The 25,128-nt window shown below is 40.6% G+C and overlaps 1 protein-coding gene across 1 annotated transcript in view; it reads right to left on the bottom strand.

Moving 5' to 3' along the window:
* Window positions 1-20,832: 20,832 nt before the first annotated feature.
* The window catches only part of LOC311275321 (transmembrane protein 132D), a 37,615-nt gene continuing 33,319 nt past the window's right edge, over window positions 20,833-25,128 (bottom strand). Inside the window, exon 10 of the mRNA XM_084383770.1 lies at window positions 20,833-22,536. Coding sequence (XP_084239896.1) covers window positions 21,064-22,536 — 1,473 coding nt within the window. The 3' untranslated portion in view covers window positions 20,833-21,063. The remainder of the gene's footprint in view (window positions 22,537-25,128) is intronic.

Raw genomic sequence — 25,128 nt, 5'->3', positions numbered from 1 at the left:
TATTCATACTGGTCTCAATAACAAGAGTAATAGCGAAAGAATAGTGCGGTCCTTGTTTCTTCATCCTGTCTAAAATACAGATTTACCGTAACGGCTGTGTGTTTTTCAATCAAAGGATTTCTGACGGTGAGCTCTGGATTGTGAGAATAATCTCTTCACTTCTTTCTATTTCTCTCCCACTGCCCTCCCACTTTTTTCATTCATTTCCCGCTACCTCCCTCCGTCTCCCTTCTGGCTCCAAAAGAAATCTGCTTCAAACCATCTGTCTCCAAGCGCAACACATGCCTCCTCTAGTCACTAGAGAGAGGGAAAAGAGCATGTGGGGACACAATAGACCCATTACAGGAGCAAATTGTCTCCCTTCTTCCTCTCCGTCTCCTTCTCCCTTCATCCATCCAGATGCCGGAGCTCCATGCGTCGTGTACTGTCAGTACGAGGGGGATAAAGAGAACCAGCTGGCGGCTACTGAGTAGACGTAACTTGAAATTAAATAGTTTGGCACCAGAAAGAAAAATAAACACTGGTAATGCAATCTAAAATGTATCACTGCAAAATATAACATATGGTTACTTAGGTCTACAATAACAGTTTCAACTTTTACCCCACAATTCCTCACCTCTAGTGTTTGTATGTACATTATGTGAGTATTTGTGTGGTCCCTCATTTCTTATTTCAGTAGTGTCTGTGGTCTCACCACGGCTCCTCTGCGTGGCGAGTGGAATTCAGAGCCCTAGACGACGGGTCGGAGATCTCAGCAGGACGTCTGGAGGCTGCGATGGGGCGGCTGCATGCAAGAATACAGACTCTGCCGAGAGACCAAGTATGTGTTTGTTTCAGCTTTGTGATTGCTCTTGGGTAGGGGGTCCTACTGTTTTCCATATGAAACTTGTAATACTCTGGTGGCGCCAATGGTCCTGCTGAGTGTCTGAGTATATCTCAGCAGAGGTTACTTTTTACAGCTCTTCTTTATACAACTGATAAAAGAAAAATATGGATGAATGGGTGGTATGCTGAAGTATATGCACAAATAATTCATACTGAATAGTTTTCAATGTCATTATTGCACAACCAGACAACAGGACTGCACCATTTGTCTTGGACTGACACAACGCACAATGGGTAATTTTGATGTTTGAGTATTTTGCTACATCTGTGTCAAAGTGCGAGGACAACAACAGTCTGCTGCAGGCTGCTTTGTCCTAGAGTAATGACTGAGACGATGTACACCTGCCACAGAATGGTGGTGAGCGTCAGTGATGAATTACTGCCTGAATCGCCCATTTAGAAATGTAAATGCATTATGCAAATTGTGATGATTTGAAAACTGTCTAACCAAAGCTATAAAAGAAAAACAAAACATGTCAAAGAGAGTTTTCAAACAATAGCCTAGGTCAAGAATGTGGAGGACCAAACAGTCATTAAACTGAATACAGTCACATCAAGGCTGTTCAACCATGATGACAATAACAGCAACGAAATTGGATAAAGAAAAGTCAAACTAATTCTTTAGTTTGGAAAAAACTAATAAGTGAAGTAAAGATTTTGAAAATGGAGAAAACTGACTGCAGTTAGCGGATGTATTCAAAAGGTCACCAAGGCAGATATTTTTACACGTTATTGTTACTCATCACAATCATAGTTGCTTGACTCCATTAAGTCCAGTTAGTGTTCCAGTTCCAGGGCCGTGCCATGTGCATGCTTGCTCACTCATATAATGTCATGGTTTCTTTGTTATGCTCATCTTCAGGTTAATCATTTTATTTTGGGTTCCAGTTATTTTCATAGTCGTTTTATAATCACCATTAAAAGTTTAATCATTTAGTCTTTCTCAGAGAAAGTGACGTCAAATTGCCTATTTATCTAACCAACATTCATAAATGACAAAGAAAAGCAGCAAATCCTTATGTTAGAAAATGACTGAAACAATATTTGATTATCAAAATATTTGGTAATTATTTTTTATTGAATCAACTAATCAATTAATTGACTAATCATTGCAGGTTTACAATTAGGTCACAGCAGTAATGTCACTCGTTACACCTCTGCTCTGCCTGTAAACACCAGTCAAACCACCGTATTAAAGGCCTACTTTTGGAACAAAAGTTCTGACCATGCCGCTTTCACCACCAAGGGAGCTGTCCATGGTACAAACCCGTGTTTGCACCAGCAGTTGTGGTTACGACAAGCGTTGCTAACCAATTATTTATTAACCACTGTGTGCTCGTTTGTGGCTCAGACATGTCAGTCCTATAACAGCTTACACAACATGTTATATCTATTCGATCCACGTGTTAATGTCTGCTCTCTGCTTTCATCACCCCCCTCTGTTCCCATCAGTTGATCTGATACAGACTGTTCTACTTACAAAATTGCCAGACGTCTCAGGTGCTTCTCGTCAAGTGATGATTCAAATCATCAACGTCTAGGAGGCAGTCCTGTTGTTTTGCCATATGTTCGCCAAGTCTCCTCTTTATCTGCGCTTGGGTTGCTTTCTGACTACTGCTGGCACAAGTAACAACATAATGGGTACCAAGCTGTTTTAAAAAATAAAAATAAGAAAAAAAAGACAAAAAACAACTCATATTGGTTGGGCTTATTAAAACAGTCTACAACTGAGCACAAACAGCGCCAATCACATATAAACCTCAGGTGTCATAAAGTCCTGCAGTTGACGGATCACAGCCCAATTAAATTGAACAATTGCAACTTTGATAAGTGCAATTAATTAAGGAAAAAAAAACTGTTAAGTGTATTTCCTATCCAAAGTTGCACTTACTTATTCCTTCAAGTTCGGTCCCATTTGTCCAAATTTGCATCCAATGTGCATCCGAAGGAGAAGCTGTTCACTGCACCGTACAGTCTGCCTCAGCAGTTGAGGAAACATCCTGTTGCTGCTGTTCCACTGGCGGATACCAAGCAACAAGACAACTGCCAAAATGTGTCATTTGACTTTCAAAAGCTGGGAAAGATGCTGATGAAAAAGGACTGTTTCATAGTGAGCAGATAGATAAATACATGTTTGTGCCAACCGGTAAGAAATCCATGTGTCTATCCCTCTGGAAGGAAACAGAAAAATTATAAATAAATAATAGGGAATTATGAAATTAAAGACTAATCAGAAGAAGATTGTTTTGTTTTCAAGAAATGTGGACTCAGACTAGAAGAACACGATTATAACTATGTTTTTGCTGCTGCAAGCAAGGCGAGCTAACCACCTGGTTCGCCATAAACTACAATCAAATAAACAGCACTGAGCTTAATTCAGCCACCGCCGGCTGCAGAATTGACAAATCAAGCTTGAAATGGCTTTGCACACTTCAGCATGAGGTCTTGTTTTCATGCAAACAACTGACAAATAATCTTATTTACAGGTTTATAACATAGGTCTTTAAAGGCCCCGCACACCCACACAGGTGTAAACTCAACATAGAAACGGGCAAAAATGTCACAGGTGCAACAGCAGAGTGAGAAAGATGTCAATCAAGCCGAGCGTGTACATGCCCACACATCGCTCCTGAGAAGAGATCTAATTAGGGAAAATAATTGAGAACACCTGTGTGGGTGTTTCACCGCTGTGTAGGGACTTCAACGAGAGCATAATACTTTTGGATATGAGAATAAAAGGAAAGCTAATTTGTGAAATTACAGCATGTAAACGTTTACAATATGTCAGCCATGGGCAAACGTTTCAGGAAACTTGATTTCTAATTACATTTTTCCTTGTCTTTATGTTGGAATGAATGTGATTCACCATTGTCTAACTTTAGAAGGCCAGCTTCTGAACAAGGAAATGAAGAAGGAAACAACATGCAGTAAATACTGTAACTGAGCTACACATCTAAAATTCGAAGTTAACTGTTCCGAGTTAGGCAGTGACATTTTGCCAAAGTACTGAAGATATCTGATATGACTGAATGCAATGTATAAAAATATACATTGCTGGCATCCCTCATACCACCAACGCCCCAGAAGGAGATACCATCTGTACAGAATATTGATATGGTGTGAAACACATTATTGTCAACAGTCAGTGTGGTCATAAGAGACTAAACGGTGATATGTTATATAAGAGGATGCAGCATATGTACAGAAGAATGCAAAAAAAAGATGATTATTGTTAAGATGGGAATTGATAAGATGTTACTGATACAAGCGCTATTATTCATTTATCGATTCCCTTATCGATTCCTGATTAATTTCCAGTATGGAATAAAGTAGGCCTACGCAGCTTTTAACTGTGGTATTATCTCAGTTAGACATGCAAGTGACACAGGTGTGCAAAGAAATCTTTACTGTTCAGCCTGGCACAGTCTGCTATTGCTGTATTGGTGCTGTTCCTGGAACATTATAATGTTGCTCCAGGACCATCATTGCAACTGACTTTGCAAACACAGAAATACAAAAGGAAGTTGTCCTTTCAAACATGTGTTGTAAAAAGGGTCTATTTTTACCCAAACCATGTTTTCCTAAAAAGTATAAAAACATATGAAATGAGAGAATATTTATAAAGCTTTCATTTGTATTTAGGTTCTCATAATCCATGAAAATATCTGCTATGCCCGTCCGTGTTATTCAAAAAAACAGGATATCTCTGAAGCGGACATGTTGCTAGGTTGGGAAGCAGTGGCATTTGTTGGAATTTCTGGAATTTAAGCTCATGTTGCATTGAAAAATGTTTCAGGGGTTTTCACACTTCTCACTTGAAATGATCATTTTACAGACACCACAACTAGCACTGTTGTCATCTGTCTTTGTGAAATGAAACCACGCTTTGGACTGTTTCCTGCTCTCCCTCATGACTCATTCATGTTCCAGCAGCGTCAAACACATTAGTTTGACATAATTTCTTTGCAATGCACAATTGCCTGAAAAACACGACGACATCAGGAACAAGAGGTGATAAGCTTGGAGGCATACGGTTCTGGTGGATTGGACAATTTGGAACAGGTTCTCATTTCCTGTCCCTAATGTCATGTCATATAGATTAGTCCAGATTCATTCAGACTGCTTCTGAGTCATCTGACAGAGCAACCACGAATATTGCAGACAAATATGAGTATTTTTCAACGTGTGTTTCATTTGAAGAACAGCTGTTAAAGAAGCACGCACGACCACTCTGATGTCACAGATTGAGAAGAATAGACATACATAAAGAAATGTTACGATTCAGGAGGCACATGTGTACATTCTGAGCATTTGGCTGACATTTTGATTCACAGTGAATAACTTGGACAAACCTGGCTGGTGCCGGTATCAACTGAAACCACAGCATGAAATTAAGACCACTGCTGGTGAGACATGAAGCCCACCTCATCCTTTGAAATCTGCATCCAATGTACGTTCAGCTCGGCTCAATTATCACAAAGATATGGTGAATTAGAGGGGATCCTTGCTGCGGAGAAAAGCTGCAAAGACTACGAAGAAGAGCAGCAATTAAAAACTGGCATTTCCTGTGTTCTCAGCTGTTTGATCTCAATATGTGAACCTCTTATTTTCAGCAAGAGGGAAAGGCAGTGTTGCCCACTGGAACAAGCAGAGCAGCTACATGACTGAAGTCAGCATGAATTTCGACACCCGTCACAAAGACAAGCTGCTCCTTTTTGTCATGTTTCATTAAGAATCCCAGAGGATTAAAGAATATACTGACACATCATGTAAGCCTGTTAACTTCTTGAGTGCTTCATAGAAAAACGACTTGTACGTCCCGGATACCATTTCTTTGTGTAATTATGTGCCAAACAAGGTCTACAGCTACAGTACAAACCTTACTTCTGTTCTACTGAACAGAACGAGGCTAAAGGTGAAATACAGTATCATAAACACAATAACAGCAAACATAATGTATGCAGGTTCAGTGGTAAACAAGTTTTTAATTGAATGAAGTTGCCAGTCGTGTGCTAAAAGCTCCTAATAAGAGCAAACTGTTTAAGCCATTAGACATCAGACTTTCAAAAGACATCCATGGTTGGTTTTCTATCAAGTCAATTAGCTGTGCAAACTGAGCTCTTTATGATTAGAGCAGATGGGGAAAGTCAAATATATTCATGAATGACTTTACATATAATAAAACCTGCCAGGTATTCATGCACATCTGATCAACAAACAGACCTGCAAGCGTTTAGAATATCTGTTTAATTTATTACTTAACATTGTTTTTCAGAAGCAATTTAAATGTGGCAAATGGATGTTGCAGAGTCAAGTGGCAGATTTTTATACTTGTTTCATTTCATTTCCCTAATCTGAATGGATTGTACATACAGCACATCTTAAAATTCACAATCTGTAATTCAAACGCAAATTAAAAAACAGACCAGTCCAATTATAGAAAAAGAAATACAATTCAAACACAGGACTACTGTCTACTGTCACTCATGACCCCTAACCTTGTGCATCAAGCACTGATAGAATTACTAATGGCTAATATATTCTGACTCTGTACTGTACCTGATATTTTCATATAGTTTGATTCAAAGTAGATTCCTGCATTTATAGATATCCAGATGTGAACATCTGTTTTCCACCTCTATTTGATGATGATGATGCTGAAATCACATTTTTGCAGTCAGAAATCACGTCAATGTGGTTTAAAAAAATTTGTTGTTAACCACTTCTATTATTAAAAGGGAAATAATATTAAAAACATAAAAGGATACTGCAATTGCTCCTTTTCTCATCGACTGAACAGGTTGATTGTCAGTGTCTCCCAAAAAGACATAGAGACATAGATGCAGCGTAATGGTGACACGTACCAGACCTGCATCGTTCGTTCGCAGTTTGGTTAGGTTTAGGCACTACAAATACTTGGTTAGGTTGAGAAAAACATTGTGGTATGGGATAAAATCACTACGATACTTTTGTAACTTACAAATACCTACGTTACATAAGTTCCGTACATTACATCACGTATCCTTGTTAGTGAGTTAAAGTAACTCACTGTTGACATAAACAGTTGTCTCCTGAATGAAAGTCCTGTGCTTGTTTGTCCTTGCTGACCGTATCCCTATACAGACTTTTCAATCTTTATACTACTACTCCTCACTTCCTCCTTTGTAGCTCTAATTATTACTGCAGCTGCAATAGGTTGACACCTAACAATAAACATAAATATGGGTTGTCAAACACTGCTTTCACTTTTTACCTCTAGTTTCTGATGTTGACGGGTTTGGTATGACGATGGTTGTGTTTTTCTGCAGCTGGCAGGCTGAGCCCAGGCAGGGAACCAATGCAAAAAGTATACAAACTCACTCAAATGCCATGAACAGAGTGTTGTTAGCAGCATAATTGAAGATTAAGGACCATGCTGGTATCTTCATGGACAGATGGGACTATTTTATGTACACATACTGAACATGATCTTTAATGTGCTGGAGTTGCACAGAAAATTAGCTAACTAGTCTGCAAACTGATGTTAGCAGTGCACTGTATTTATGAATGTTTGTTTGGTCCCTTGTTCAACAAGACAAGATGCAGGACAAGATGTTTGTTAATGTTAATATGGGGCTCCACTTTTAAACCCCACAAAATATTAACTCCCTTTCAGTCCCTGGAAAATATAAAATGCGGCGGACAAAAAACATGAAATTTATAATCAGTTGGACTTTAACAAAAAACAAGTTACTGTACAATACTGTGGACCTGTTATGCCCTTGGCTTATTGGGTAACCTCGCTGAATATTATCCCCTTCCCTTCTCTTCCTCACTTCACTAGAAAAAATCTAATTAATTTTTTTTAAGTCCCTTTGTCCAAACTGTGTTTAGGAATAGCTCTTTGTGTCTGTGCTTTGATTGAGCATTTCAGTCAGACATCTGATGACTGCAGTCTCAGTCTCATACCAGACACATTACTGACTCCCACATCCTGACCAGACCATCTTTGTAGACATCTGTGAGTGTGTGTGTGTGTGTGTGTGTGTGTGTCTGTGTGTGTGTGTGTGTGTGTGTGTGTGTGTGTGTGTGTGTGTGTGTGTGTGTGTGAGAGTGAGTGAGAAGAGAACAAGCGGTCAGCGATTCAACCTTTGTTGGAAGAGCAACAAGACACAGGGGACAGTACAAGAGACAAGAGAGAGAGCAAATGAATGTGACGACTTCTTCCTCTGCAACCAAATAAACCTGAAACAACAGTGAATAAAAGAAATTATACAGGAGCAATTTAACCACTATAGAGGCCTGAGGCAAGCAATACAAACAACTTAGCCAGCCAGTGAGCATTAGAGATGTAGACTCATGAATAAATGATCCTCAGATCCCCAATTTGACATCACAAAGATACACACTGGGCCCACCATCAAAGGCCCTCCATCTCTGCCAGCAAGTTGTCACCGCAGAGGTAATAACTTTCTACTCCTCTCTCTACCTCCCTCCCTCTCCTCCCTCTCTGTCTCTCTCATTTCATTTTTCATGCAACACAATGTAATTACATCTCTCTGCCGGCGAATCCAGGGTAGCAACGTTTGATACTGACACACCCGGCCCACAAACGTCCTGTGGGTGTCGAGACATCAGACGGCTGTGGAAGTCAACCACCTGCTGGGCGCACCCCCGCACGTCGCCGCTTGACGGGCAAAACCAATCCTGCATGATTTCAGATATGTGTTAATACTGACAATCAGAGTCCCATGTCTCGAGACGACGGCATCTTCCTCGTGATCTAAAAGCTGTTGTGGACAGCACACCCATCAGTTCTGGTGATGAGTGCGCTGATGCAGATACTGCCAGATGGGAGCCTGAGGTGAACATGTGGGTTTCTGAATAAACTCTTCTTCTGTGGAGTTTTCCTTTGTTTTACAAGTTAGATTGAATTTTGTAGCTTTGTTAAAAACAAACTAATTGGAATGAATTAATGCGTGAAGGAGCATTAAAAGTAAAATTAGCTTCATTGGCCTAGTTCTTGGCCTTGAATTTTAACATCATATCTGCTCTGACAATGGTAAAAAATTTGACATTATTTTGCTTGGTTCCTGGTGTGAAGATATGCGAGATACGAAACAATATCGCCACTGTGTGACCAGCTGATTCAACGTTATTGTCTCTGCAAGATGGTGCAAAGCGTAATATAATATATTATATTTTGGCTTTTGTGACATATAATAAGCAGGGTGCATCTTTTGGTAAGATAAGATAAGATAAGATAAGATAGGATAAGATAGAACTTTATTAATCCAGAGAGAAAGTTTTGTGGCAAAGATTTCTACAAAGGGAAAATATAAATAAATCATATTTACCAAAAGTTTTGGAAACAGCCCAGTAGATCGTCTCAGATGGCAGTCGCAACACAGCCGTTATGTCATCCCTTGGGGTAAGTGCGACCATCAAATCTACTAAACATCTACATCTACTAAAAGCGCTTGTTTTTACCACTTATAGGCTGAGGTTGTTATTTTACATGTCTGGCAACATTACAGAAACCATTTCTATGGAATGAGCCCCTTCTTTCGGAGAGTAAGAATCTTTTTGTGACCATAAACACAAAGTCTCCCCAAAAGAGAAGTCTCAAATATTCAGCCATTACTTTGGAAAAACATTTTTGCTGTTAGTTCGTCTTGGCAAACATCTCTCTCCATTTCTGACCTTTACACTATCGCTATGCACTGCCATTGCAGCTGTGTTGCTGTGTGAAGTGATCCACTGGACCAACTCCAAAACTTTTTGTAAGTATCAACTATTTACACACCAAAATATGCAGCTGCATGATATGGTATTGGGGTCTGCGCCAAACAAACATTTTTTCTTACATCTAGAGAAAAAGATTTGTTGGCCAGGACATCTCTGCAGCATGACAGTATTTTGTGACACATTTTACCTTTTTCAAAAACTTGCAGTCGGATATTACACTTGGCCATACTGCGATCTTATTATACTTCAATTCATTCTGCATCCCAAGTAATGTTTACTGTATGTACAGACTACTTTGAAAAATAGGCATTCCCTTAAAATGTGATATATTCAAAGATATTCATAAGAACAGTGATGAGGTTAAGGTTGTTGATTAAGTCCAGTTCAACAGCCATCGACCATTTTGGCTGCACCCAGCGCAAGTCACTTCTGTTCACTCATACCCCAAGCTCAGCATTCAACACAGGTTAAGAGTCGACAAGAAAGAATTGCGACCTGCATAAACCATCCACTTTGAATAACAGGTCCCAAATGTGTAACACCAGTCACTATATTAGAAGGGTCACTAAGTCTCAAATCCGAATAATTAACGGGCTGCACGACCACAGACCTGACAGAAGCATTATGTATGCCTGGCTTGCAGCGCTTGTCCACATCCTGCATTAATGGTTTGACATGGGGATACTCCGGGTCATTGACTTTGGTGTAAAATAGACTCATATATATCCGCCCTCTGTTGGGAAATGAAAGTTTAACACAGACCCTGATTGTAATCGGGGTAAAAGTCTGTCCTGTCACTGAATGCCTGCATTACCCACAAGGCATTTTAGATTATTCAGTGAGTAAACAAGATGTCACATCTGTCTGAGTCTGAGAGATGGATTTCTTTTATCATGTACTGTGCAGGTAAAGTATGTGTGTATTCAGATCCTGTGTGTGTGTGTGTCGCTCAGGCTGTGTTCTTTCTATGTCCGTGTGTTTGCTTATGTAATTTTGATGAGCAATTCACACAATGTGTCAGCCGGAAAAAGATAAATGATGCATTTGCTATTAAAACGATTCAAACTAAGTTGTCAACGTCACTTCAAAGTCTTCTCCTCTCCCTAAAGCAAATAATCAGCATGAACTCAGCTGATGGAGCTCTACACCACAGGTGGGGTCTGCCGCTCGCTGCCTATGCTCCATGGAGCTGTAGTGCAAACTCTAATGCAGCAGAAAAATGAATCAAGACGATTGCTGCAGTAAACAGACTCCTGCTGAATTAGTATTATCTAAATAGAATCGCCTTTTCTTCTTGGCCTGGATAAGACAAGTTTAGCACCGTGGCACAATTAACATAGTGGCCTGCAGCTGAATGTGGGAGAAAGTGAGAGACAGAGATAAAGCATAAGAGAAAGAGAAACAGAGCAGCAATAAACCTACAAATCAACTTTATGCATTCATGCCTCCTGGTTAGTGGTGTACAACAAGTTCAGATGCATAATGCTTAAATATGAATAAAATATATTCCCAGGTTTCTTTGATTCTGCAGCAAAGGGCTCATTTCAGTCAGCCGGCTTACATGGAACAGATGTGTAATGTGGAAACAGCACATTAACACAAGTAGAGGAATGACGTGACATCTGGGCTCTGACCTCATCACCGCCCACAAGCAGACAACAGGTTCAGGACAATGGCAAACCTTTTCCCCTACAACACATTAGTTACAGAGCCCCACAGCAGCGTGCTGTCTAGTGACCCGACAATGGATAAATCTAAACCCAGCGATGCACCTGCACTGCTGCTGTAGCAGCAAGATAGAACTCAACATATGCGGCTATAATTATTAACAGCTAAATAAAATCACAGACAGTCTCCTCATATGTATGATAAGCAGCAGATAGTGCTGAGAGTGCAGCGTCAGTGTCAATAAAAGAATAGGATATCAGCAGTTATATCTAAATAAGGCAAATAGTGTAGCAAGTTGTCAGCCAAGGCGCCAGGATAAAATACATACCATATAATAACATTTCAAGAAAATGAGTCGTGTCACGTTCACAGGAAATCTTTGTTACTTGACTTTCATATCTGGAGGTGGAGCGGGATCCCTCAGGACAATTTCCAGCTGTGTTTGCAGCAAAAACAAAGCTTTATATTTTTGGCGAAAATCAGGTCATCACCAGCTGTGTTTGTAGCGATCAAAGCTGGTATTTTCAGCTAACATGATCTTTTCCTAACTCTAACCAAGTAGGTTTTGTGCCACACATTTGACCATAAATATAGCACCAGTGTCACAACATGAAAAAGAAAATTGAGCCTAAAGAAACACCTGCCAAACAGATACCAAGCAGCAATCAGCTTAACCACCAATAATTGGATTCATACCGAGCTACCTGTATCAACGCAAATACTTCACATAGGGAAATGAGTGATAGCAGCACAAGAGTGGAAAATTACCAGCCAGCAGATGCAACTGGTGACATTACAGCAAAAACGCAAACACTGATACACCAGAAACACACACAACAAGGCAACGCTATCACAATTATTTAATTTTTACTTTATTTCATAATTTCCTTTGTTTTTAATGTGTTTGATAGTTTTTTTTATTTCACCAATAATATCAAATAATAATTCATGATAACGCTTTTCGTCTTAAAATCTGTCAATCAAGACCAACAAAGCAATTCCACTTACAGTATGTGACCGGCAGCAAACACCGTGGGTAGTCGTCTATGATTGATGTGAGAATTTTAGTTTAATTTAGTAAATTAACTAAAATTATTATATATAACATTTCAGCGTGATGACGTCTGTGTATTGTGTTGCAGAGATATCTCCCGAAGTTAGTGTGTTCACCAGCTAGCAAGTCCAGGTCCAAAGCTGCCATGCAAACACCAACAATCCCCCAGTTCTCCGAGCTACTTGTAGCTGCATAGCTAACTGAGCTTACTGGCTAACAGCAGCTGCAGTTAGCAGCAGTTAGCGGTGAGTTGAATGATTTGCTTCCACTTATTTGTTCAAGTATTAATTCAACAGGTGGCCAATTCTTACATACTGTACCTTTTAATATGAGTTTTTAATTAAAGAGTCTAATAGTCTAATAAAAGAGATCTGTGGGCATAATGCAAACATTTCCTGAAATGAACCAGTTAAAATAAACTCTGTCAATTGCAAATTAGACTGAATTCACACTTATATGTGATGAATAGAGGATAAAGAAAAAGAATTGTGTGAATGAAGTGCTATTGGCCTTCAGCACTCTTCACCATTATCATCAAAACAGTAAATGAGGAAATATCATGTGGAAGAATAAGAATTGTGTTCACTGCAGAATCTCTCCCCAGGACACCTAATGCTGATTTTACCTTGAATTTGTCAAGCATTTATTTTAAATTAAAACAAAAGCAAAATCCAAGAACCTAAATGCTAATTGAGAATTCACCAGATTGGATTCAGAATGGATCTTGAACCCTGTAGCTCTTGTAGTCTCACCTTGTGTCTGACACTGAGATATTCTGGAGACAGAGGGAAACACAGTGTCAGCAAAATAAAAATAAATAAATAAATAAATAAATAAAACTTGAGGGGGAAACAAATATCAAGAGGATACAGTGAGAGTGGCAGGTGTGAGGGAAGTAAAGAGAATGAGGAAAAATAGCAAGACAGGCAGTCTTTGTTTAAGCGCTGTAGGCAAGATGAATGCAGCATGGGTATAACGTGTGAGGCAAGTGAGGAATCAAGCGGAGGAGAAGGAGACAGAGAGGCGAAGAGTGGAGAATGAGGGGAAACTAATGGTTGTCTAGGATTAAATGGATATAGAGAACTGTCCGGTGTATACAAGACAAGACTACAGTCCCAAAACAAATGGGCTTCAAAATTACCGTCAGCTAAAAAAAGAAATATCTCAAACATCTGTGTGAGCTTCAAGAAACTCCACCAACCTTGCAACCTGTCATGTGTTTTCCTTATTTCTGCTGCGTCTGACAGACCAGTTCTGTCTCCTTTACCTTCATCCTTAACCCACACCTCCACAGACACAGTCACACACAGGCACATTTTATGTTTGCAAGCATGAGTATGTGTATATTTCTCTCTCTCACACACACACACACACACACACACACACACTGCTCTTCAGATCTGAAATGAGGTGGAAAAGTAACTGCGAAGCCAGACGGGCGCCTGCAGCTATCTCAGGGATGAATACAACTATTCCATTACAAACGCCTTTAATGTCGCCATGGTGCGTCTGACTTGCTATGCAGTCCCATCATTTCATTTTTCTTGAAGGTACCGACCTTATTAATTCCGGTGGCAACTTTGTAGAGCTCGACTCATAAAAAAAGGACAAACAGCAATCAGCCAATATGTTTTCTTAATGAGAAGGCATAAAAAAAGTCTTTCATGGCTTCTCCAAACTGGGTTTATTTGTGTGCAAGACATTAGCAACCTCGGGAAATAAATTCAGATTACAGATGCAAAGGTGCTGGAGGTGAGAGAAACCCGACTCTGCTGTGATGTGTGAAAGACTTGTGACATCTGTGGTGGCAGGATTACTATAAATGCGACACTCCTCGTTTCCCGTGGACTATTTTAATCCGCCCGTCACAGCTGTGAAGTCTAATGTGAACTTTGTGGTAGATTTTTGAAAATGATATTCCTTTAAAAGCTCTGATTTCCCTGAACTAGACGTTAGCATTCCTACGATGAACTGTAAAAAGCAGCGAGGATCTTTATTCATTAGGTGGGCTCATTTACTTCTTTTCAATAATGATGTGCTCATTTGATATGAGTGTTTGACTTGATGGGTGATGATTCTGTGTGCACCACATTAAACAAAAAATAAATTGATTCATGCCTGTTATTTAACAATAGAAAAATTATTATACTCCATTTCATTTCTAAAACTTCAAACCTAACTAGATTATTACTTTGTTTATTGTTGTTTTAACCTTTTTTATATATATATATATTCCCTATAATTAAACCATGCAAATGATGTTCCTCACCACGGATGGCAGTTTTCTCTAAGCTAAATATTAGCCGATGCTGTCTTCTAGAAATCATGTTTGTTTATGATTAAAATGTTGTGTACTTTTGTTGTGCTGAACGATGTAATCCCTGCCTGGATTATGTTCGATCACAATGTTTCTTTGAGTGAATAAAATGTAAGATTGCTGGAGTTGCAAGGAAGTTGTAGGGGTGGCAGGAGGACATACAGAGTTCAGCACCATGACACCAGAGTTCACGTCCACACCAGTCTGCAGTTAAAGTGACTATGAAGAGCTTTCAGTTTTTGTCGATTCTAGCGGCCCCTCTTGACAAAAGTGGTACGACATCAGCGCCTGCTTATGTAAAGATCTTTGATAGATCGTGCCAGCGGTGCGTGCATTTGTTTTGGAAGCAAGTGACAGAGAGACCGCAGGATGGATTGTGATGGGGTAATGTGTATTTATATGTGATATACGTGATCGGACCCGAGCACAGGCGTTTTATTATAACTATATAAAAATAGCAGTCTTTTCGAGGATAGTCTCGTTTGCTGTCACAGGTCATTTATAATCATCAGAGGAATCATGAGACTGTTCAACAACAAAAGCATTTTGGTTACGGTGAGTGACAGCTTGTGACTTTATTGCAACTAAACAAATTCTCTAAACTTAGCAAGTGCTGCCACTGCCAAGACATACAACCATAAATATGTTGAATAATACTGTAGTACTGACACTGGTGTTGTTTCCAGAACATCAGTTAGTGCTGCTCCAGGATCATTGCAAGCATGTTTTTATAATGTCATAGCTTTGTGACGAGGGGAAAAGACCAGAAAATACACACATGGGCAAATGTATCCTTATCCTTATGATGCGGTAAACGTTGTGAAACCAAGTGTCTTTGTTGCCCTAAACCTAGTGTGTGATTTCCTGTTTTGGTGGGAAGCAAATGGAATACGTTGACACATTTTACTGATACGTTCAGTATTGACATGTTTGCCACTTGCCAGATACATTACTATGTTAATAGAAAACATAATTCGGTCTACATTATGTTTCACTCAAAACGTGGCCTGATGTTAGCGAGTAATGCTTCAAACTATACCAATGCTCAGGAACAGGATTTTATATAAACTATCAATATAAAGTTTTGACAAGGTCACTGTGTACTTTTTGTAATGTAAAACAAATTAGCCTTGCAGCCTGTTTGGTGTTTGTTAGCTTCGACCCTAATCTCTCACTCTTTCACCGAACAAGGTCGTGATACTTTTTCAGAATTCGAACATGGCGTTATACACTGTAAGCCTGCCTGCTTTTTGAAAAAAGAAGCAATTCATACTCCAACGCCAGAGCCTGTCTTTATATAAACTTTTGCTTTATTATCATTATTTCCATTGCACTATGCTTGTTTGTGCCGGATGCTCGATGTGACTGCAACCATGTGTGTCTTGTGCCAGTCACGAGAATGCCCTTGCACATATCTTCATTCTTTCTGTCAGTGTATTTGGATACTTTTTTATATTTGGCCTTGGTTCACTGATTGAATCATTTATAAGTTTAATCATCCATATGTTTATCATTACTTCTAACATTGTTGTTACAGTGACTGGGGCCCCTTGTTCTCTTATGGTATGCATCAAAAGTCATATTTAGATTCATGTTAAACTTGTAACATATGTATGTATTATATAAATGTATTAAATAGTAGTGATCTATTCAGTGGTATATGTTAATCAGTTCACTGCCTTTATCCATTCCCATCAGTCTCAGCTTTTCTTTTTGTTGACCTAGGGTAAATGTCACCCATCGGTTTGTGAACTATTACTTGAAGCCAGTTTGGCATCATGTCCGTCGCCATCTCGGTTTCATGGAGCAAGAGGTTGAACATGGTAAACATGCTAGACATCAGCATTGTTATTGTCACTGTGTTAGCATGCTGACGTTAGCGTTTATCTCAAAGCACTGCGCAGCTTCACAGTGACTCTTGTTTGACATGGACTCACCAATCCAGTCAGGTTTCATCACTGACATTAGTTTGCACATATTTACATATTGGGAAATGTCTACCTACAGTACATGACTAAGTTCCTCATATTGGCCAAACCTCAAAAGGATCCGACTCAGTGTCTATGTGGAACGACAAAGTGCTTTAGTGCAAAACTTCAAAAAAAAAAATCAGTACAATTCCCTCACCGAACACCAAAAAAAGATAACTGGGATCGTTTAAAAATTCAAACACTTTCTGAGGAGCAGGCAGCCACACAGTGATGAGTCACCCTGTCTTTCTGTATTCGCGTCTCTTGAGTGCTCTCTTTTCCTCCCACCCTCATCCTCCCCTCCCTTTTTGCAGTTTCATTATGCGTGCACACTTATATGTTTTGTATATTGCCTCCTCACTCAAATAAACAAAAAATTAGAACAACTATTGTGACCAGATTCATTTGCCTGCTGTCTACACACTGCTTCATCTAGTTGAGATTCCTCTCTTGTCAGTTACGGCTGTCCCGTCTTCTGCACTGACAAAGCTGTTTTCTTCAATCTGTCTCATTAACACAAAGAACTTCTCCTCTGCTTTTTTGTCCTCTTCTGTGTAGAAATCGGTGACATTATCTTATGATGCGCGCTGAGCGCTGACACTGTGCTGACAAGCAATGACAGCGACGAACGTAGCGAGGAAACACGAGGTACTTTGTCTTAATGAGCTGCCATACCGTCTGAGTTCCCCTCCACCTGTGATATGAGCGTTACCTTTCTCATCCCCTTCTTCGTCTTAGTGCTGACATCTGCCTGTGCCTGTCCTCTTCTGTCTATCTTTGTCTGCTTATCTTTTTTTTAAATGTTCTCTTCAAAAGATCATCCTACAGCACATTTTATATCCAGTTAAACAGACTGAACATTAGCTGTATATAGCAAAGTAACCAACAGTCCATTTACACTGGTGAGTTTTTCCATTTGCAGCTACACCTTCCCACAAACGCCTGCCTCCATCTGTGACCATGTGCGCGACCTGTGAGAAAGCAGCCTTGTGAGTGACCCTGTCTCTTTTGGCCTACATTATCAGTAGTGTGTGCCATGGAGAGGGTCCACTAATGCACACTAATCCTCCAACACAATGACCCCAATCCCTTAAATCTGTCAATAGGGAAGCTGATGCTCCAGATTAGAAATCCTGCTGTAATGATACCGAGGGGCTCTACCTCGATCTTGTTGTTTACAAGACAAACTCACACAATGTATCATTTACATACTTCATAATATGCAAATTAGCCCTGGCTCTTACGTCTGTGGACTAGGGTTGGAGCGGTGTACCAGTTTCATGCTATTCCATGCTATGAAAATTGATGGTTATCATACTGTGTGCATTTTCTTATTGAATTGAATTCTGCCGTTTCAGTGCTATAAATAAATACTGTCTTTCAAGTCTTTTTCAGGTGTCATGTCTGCCAGGACAAAATAATTTAGAAGATTACAATAAAGCACTTGTTCAACAAAATATACCCTTCTGTTCTTATTTCTCTCAGGGTCATAGGTGAAAAAACTACTAGCATGTATCGGCGTTGGAAATCAGCCAGAAGGAGTTGAAATTATTGACTTATCAGAAAAAATCCAATACTCCAATACTGTGCATTCCTAATCTCAATGGATTATTGCCTAAAGTAATGTAACTGAGATTATCAATGGTGGGAGTAATACGTTGCTTTTGTAACGCTACAGTAATATATTTATTTTCGCGGTAAAAGAGTAATATAACGCGTTACTAATAATATTTCAATTATATATTACTACAGTTATGTCACGTAACACGTTACAATCCACGTTGCCGACTGTAGTGAAGCGTTTCTTGCTGTTTTTTTAAGAATCCATCCACACCAACATGACCATATTATTATAGGCTCTGTGTGTTTAATATAGCCGAGCCTATAAGGTCTCTGTTCAGTCTCTGTGTGACTGAAATGAGCCGTATTTCGTAGCCTAATGATGTAGCCTAATTTTTCAAGCGCACTTTAATTTACATTGTTGAATCACATATGCCCATAAATTCCTTGTTCTGTGGACTAAAGTAAAAAGGTATAGAAAAAGAGATTTTTGTCTTGTCATGTCATTATAGGCTACATTATAGAATGTATAGGTCTACTGTGTTTCATATGACTATGAGATAGGAATAAATATTTTTAATTGCACGCTTAATTTATCAGACTATGCTATTTAATTGTTCTATAAGGTTATTTGAGCATTTTGTTGAATAAAACTAAAAACTAGTGTAATAAGTAATATATTGCTCTATGTAGACAGTATTGTTGTAACGTAATATATTACTTTAAAATGAAGGTAACTAGTAATATGTAATACATTTTGAAAGTAACTTGCCCAACACTAGAAGTTATACTGTACTTTGTTATGCTCTTTCCCCAACCACTCAAAACAAACTCCTATTGCAAAGCTTGCATGATGACTATGATTCACTGAACACCCTCCAAGAACTGAGATTAAGCCAAATACTTCATACAGACAGCTCTTCAATGGTGTTCAGCATGTGGGAGCCTAAGAAAAAGAAAAGTCTGAGGACTCAAAAAGGCTACAGGATCTCGGTGCAAAGGCACATAGAGACATATTCTGTTACTCCATTGTCGTCATACAAACGGTGCAGCTTTTATATCTTAATCATTACTGTGTCGGAACTTCTGAGTTCTGAATTCTGTTTCCTGCAGGTCCACAATCAAAGATGCCGGGCCACGATGCACCGCAGAAACAGCTTTGAATCACTGCTTATCTCTGAGGGGAGTTTGTTTACTTTCCCTGCCGCTGCTGGACAGATAAATCGACTGGAAAGGGGAGAGAGTTTATACACGTACAAAACCACTGGGCCTGTAGGTATAAAGAATTTGGGGGGAAAGTTATTAAAACTGCTTTTATCAACACACAATCCACCCGATGCTGTCGTGCAGCAGGGAGCGTTGATGCTCGCTGTCATATCCCCGGCTGCCAATTCCTGAGGTGCGGGGCATCAGATTATCTGGGCTTCTTTAAGCTGGGGACGCTGTTTATGCATCACAGCTCCTGGAATGTAATTTTGAGGAGTGTAGCCGTGGTCACCTCAGAGACACAAGAAGAAGAATGGAGGAAAAAGAGACAAATGAGCTGTGAGTTATCATATGCAACCCTCCAGCGTTGATAAAATACCTGTAATTCTTTGGGGAGAATGTCACAATACGCAAAATGGGAATCACTTTCTCTTCTCCCGTTGCTCTTTCACTCTCTGTGTAACAGTTATTTTGTGCAGCAGCACAGAATCTCAATATTGGCAGGCACATCAAATACGCTGCTGTCAGTATGACATTTCGCTGAATGACATCAGCCTTAAATCACATTTGCTAGTGATTTAACATAATTAAATCCCACTGATTCATAGAAGAGCTTCAGCCTATAATCCAGCCCATTCACTGCGCTTTCCTATGAATGATACTTTACTATTTCTAAGGCTTTAAAAACAAGGATTGAATCAAATTGAATTTACACTATGACAAATGTATCCATTTGTTCTTTATTGATGGGATCTCATAGGAATACACACCACATTTTGGTTTAAAAAGAAGAGGGTGTTACATAGAAAAGGCATCATCATTTTTCATTCACACATAAAAAAAGCTTGTAGTTGAATATGTATTGCTCTGACTCAAGAGACCTAGATTAGACATTGTTACAAATTGTAGGAGCAGGCCCCCAGGAGGAGCCTAAAGCCCAAGGTAACTTGGTTAAAAAATTCAGAAACAATGTCCACTTCAAACTCTGCACGGACTGTATTTGCATAGCATGCATTCGATTTGAATAAATATCCGGTGAAGACTACAGTGACAGATTGCTCAAAATAACTTGATAAATGTTGCATATTCTCTGACAAATTGCACAGACTCTTCAGGTATTCGCTGGAGGAATCCTAGAAAAAAAAAAAGTACAAAAGGCTGGAAAAGGATAGAATTACTTACAAGAAATAATCCCTCACGTACTGCATTTACCCTGACAACTAGCAATATCTGGAGCCGATCCTACAGGGGCAACAGAATTGTACAAAAGAACAAGGAGATGAAACTTCATTTGTTTTGAGTTAGAAATGTAGAAATAAGTAGTAGTATAGATATATGTTTATTTACAGCTTCAGACCTGGAGAGCACATCTTGCATTTACAGGATAAAATCATGTTTTGAATCTTGAAAACGTAACACAATATCTCTAACCCTAACCCTTGCTCTTCATGGGTACTCCATCATATAATGTATTTACAGGATTCTTTAATATAAAACGTCCTTTATCTACCCTCAATAAATAACTTCAATAAAATCTCCTAAAGTGTTTTATCTTTTATCAAAAAAGCAAAAAAAACAGCTTCTTTTCTTTAGACATTCTGTGAACAAGCTGCGAACAAGCAACACTTTTTTGTTCTCCCTCTCTCTCCTACACATACACACACACCCCGACAAACTCACTGGGGCTCTCCCATAGGTTTGACCACAGGCCACGGCATGTCAGGTAAAGGTGCCTGGGGCTCGATGGGGGCCTGGTGTTGCAGTGTCTGCTGCTGGTTGGCCCAGTTTAAGTCCACACCATTCTTCTTCAGTGCAGCCAAGTGCTTGATGTCCAGCGTGGTGAAGGTGGTGAACTGGACCTGGTTCCGCTTACTGGTGGGGGAATGGAGCGGCTCCGTGCGATGAGGCCTGGCCAGCAGAGTGGCTGAACGGTTCGCCATGGGGTCGATGGCTTTTGTCTGAAACTGCTGCTGGGAGCTGGTCCTGCTGCGGCCCAGGGTGGCAGTTCTTTCGGGGACGGCGGGGGCGCTCACAGTGGGCAGGGTGCTCTCCATGCTGCGGTGGGCGATGGAGTCCATGGAGTGACGGGACTCCAGAGGGCGGTGAGCCTCACGTTTTAGCGTTGACACTTGGGCAGAGGCGCCTGGGGCCGGAACGTTATGATTGCTGCCCCCTAACCACACCCAGTCGTGCTTGTGATCCTTCGGGTCCCTGCTGGGGGGTGGACCTGCCTGTATGGGGGTCTTATGATTCCGGAAACACAGGTTATACGAAGCACAGTTGAGCAAAAAGGCCAAGATAGCGACACAGGAGACCCCCACCAAGGCATACATGCCGATTTCCAAGTCTGTCATGGCTCTGAATGTCCTGATGAGGTCGCTCTCGATTACTTTTGGAGTTTTAGTTTTCGGAGGCTCCTTCTTGGGTGTTATATCTGCTACAGGAAGGTCTTTGTTCGGGGGTGAATTGGGGTTGTCAAGCATGTTCCCGTAGCTTTTTTTCTGCCCCTCTCCTTTATTAACTAACCCCACTGTTGGATCTACAGGTCTGGTGGTGATCACTGGTGTATTTAAGCTCGGCTTACTGATAGCTGTAGTGGCGGTGGAAGGAATGACAGCATATGTGGTACCTCTTGTAGCTCTGATTGTAGTCCCGATCCACACAACATGTGGCTGCACATATCTAGTTGTTACTGTGGTCGTGGTGCTAGTTTCTTTCGGGGTGGACTCCTGCTGATCAGGCACTGTGCTTCTGAACAACCATTTATCCACATCTGTGACTGCACGCTGTGTTGTTTTAACCTCACCTACCAATTCTGACGCACCACCATCAGAATCTGTATATTCATCAGTGCCACCTCTGCTGCTGCTCTGGATGTTGATCCTGAGGAGCCCCGTGCCTACCGCCAACTTGCTCTTCCTCTTGGATTTCTGGCATTCCTCACAGATCCTCAGCTCCACTCTCACTAGCGCCCCCTGGCCAATACCTTCACCTTGTGCTACTACGAATGTGGACTGCGGGGTGCGGCGTACGGTGGCTACACCCTCATCTGGGGTGGAGACTGTCAGGGAGTAGACACTGCGGTCAAACAGCTCCAGCGGAGAGACAGCGCCATCGCTGAACTGTACCCAGCAGCTGACCACTGCTTCCTGAGAAAGAATGAAAGATAGACTGAGATGACAAAGCCATACAGAGTTCATACACCGATACCTGTGAAGTAAATAACTTTTAATCTTGTTGCAGTGCAATGATCTGCTGGGAAATGTTGGGTTCCTGACATTCATGTGGATGCTACTTGACGCGCATCACCCAACCAAACATTGTCACAGGAACTGCTCAGGAATGGCCTGCAGAACCCCCATTGCAGGACAATGCACCCTGCCATACTGCAAAGACTGTGAAGGAATGGTCCAAGGAACGTGACAAAGAGCTCAAGGCATCAACCCTGCCTCCAAATTCCCCAAATTCTAAGCATCCTAGCATCCATGACGTCGTGGAACAATTCCAATCGCTAGAGTCCCAACCGTGGATCGGCTCTGACCCATTGAGGCATGGACACAGGACTTTTGGGGGTGTCCTGTGGTTTCTGGAATCACTGGATACTCCTGGTAGATCCTTTGAGTCCTGGGGGTTGTAACGTGGGGCCTCCATTTGTTAGACTTGTTCCAGGACATCCAACAGATGCTCGATCAGACTGATATCTGAGGAATATGGAGACTGGGCCAACGCCTTGAGCTCTTTGCCACGTTCCTTGGACCATTCCTGTACAGACTTTGCAGTGTGGCAGGGTGCATTGTCCTGCGATGGAGGTCACTGCCTTCGGGGTATGTCGTTGCCAATCAAGGGGTATACTTGGTCTGAAATGATGTGGGGCTGGGTGGTGCTTGTCAAGTCGCATCCACATGAATGCCAGGATCCAAGGTTTCTTAACAGAACGATGCATTGTAACAAGATGACTAATGTCATTCATGTGAACTGTGAACAAATGGTTCAGTGCATGTAGAATATCACGCCTGAACACATGCAGCAAATCAATATACCTCCCCTCCCCCTGCCATCAGTAAGAGCTACATTCTCATGATTGGTCATAGCCCCTGCTAAACTCCTGATGATTACACTCAGTAGGGTGCTATTGTACAATGGATTATAGACCTATGAAGTAACAGACTGAAGTATAATTTAACCTAAGTGGATAAAAAGAGTATAATCAAAGTCTTTTCAACGAGTAAAAAAAAATACAGCATCAAGGGTCATGTCAAGTACAGAATTAGCCAATCCAATCACATTAATACACAATGACCTATTTCCTGTTGCTAATGTGAGCCACTGGGTCGCCACAGATCTAACCTATATTTTGGGTTTGAATACATTATGAATCGCCCTAAGCACGACATTAACAGCTTGCCATCGCAGACACACACAATTGGCTGGTCATCCGCACTGGCACGGTTCTAATAGTTTGTTATTGACAGGGCCGGCGCAGCCATAGCGACAGAGTACTGTAGGTAAAGTGAGCTGTCGTTCCAACAGCTATGAACCCCCTAACTGCTGCCCCATGCCTGCGTTGAGGAGCAAGCTGAAAATGGGCAAGCTGCCACGGCTAAATATGCGAGTGAGCTTTTAAAATAATCATCTGTGCATCCTGTCTGCCTCTTCTGCTCTCTCACACAGCATGGTAACCGCGGATGACGGTCGGGGCTGTGAACACAATGAGTTCACGTTCAGAGAGGCAAAGAGAAACACAAATACTATTACACCCTTCAGGTCATTGTAGCGTAAATCTGGTCTGTTGTGGCAATTATTATCATTCGAATCCTCGCTGTAGAAGCCTATTATGTTTTTGTTGGGAAATGAACATTTAAGGTATGTTAATGACACACTATTGTATCATAGCGGGTTGTATTGTGATTTGAAGGTTTATGATAAAACTGTTTTGATTGCGGTGCATACACTGCCTCTGCACCCTGTGAAGTAACAACTGAACCTCACTGAAGGAAAGTTAAATTAATATCAGAGTGTTGTTACATAAGGTGTTAGCTTGTACTGCTGGAACATTTTGATGTTTAATATAATAACTAACAATGCTAATTAAAGCCGGAAATCTCAAACATTTGTTTAGATTTATAAAGAATATCTATGAGGTACCAGAAAAAATAATAGTTAAGGCAAGGCTGCTTTATTTGTATAGCACTTTTCATACACTGGGTAAATTCAAAGTGCTTTACAGAGTAATGAAAACACAGTAAAGGTGCAAGATTTACAACTAAAAAGTAGAGACAAGAGACAAAAAAGATAAAAGACGTGAAAAGTAAACTAGTGCAGTTCAAATCAAGTGTAACAGAAAGATAAAAGCATACAACAAATACTCCCACGTCTAGATGCACATCGTGAGTGAAGCCATACGGTTTTATGAATTTTCTTATCCCCTAACCTTCCTGATTCTCCTTTTGATCTGATATTTACGTCAGATCTCATCGCCTGAGGCTGTGGAGAATCATGGATTCCCCTCTTGGCTGAAGATCTTAGAGGGTAAAGCCCCGTCTCCCCCACACATACTGTTCACATATGAAGAAGTAAGCATTACCCGCACAAGCCGGCAGTTTACTCATGTCAGCTCTGTTGGGATTCTGGTCAGAAACGTAAACATCAAGGTCATTTAGAAACTAAGCGGGATAGAGAAGATTTTCAGCCATTATAGGGTAGACTATTTACTGGTGGTATAAAATAGGAAGGTTTTTAGC

The sequence above is a fragment of the Pagrus pagrus genome, assembly GCF_965226575.1.
Source record: "Pagrus pagrus genome assembly, chromosome: 19".
Classification (NCBI taxonomy): domain Eukaryota; kingdom Metazoa; phylum Chordata; class Actinopteri; order Spariformes; family Sparidae; genus Pagrus; species Pagrus pagrus.
The sequence above is the reverse complement of the archived record's forward strand: the minus strand, read 5'-3'. Positions and strand labels throughout refer to the sequence as shown.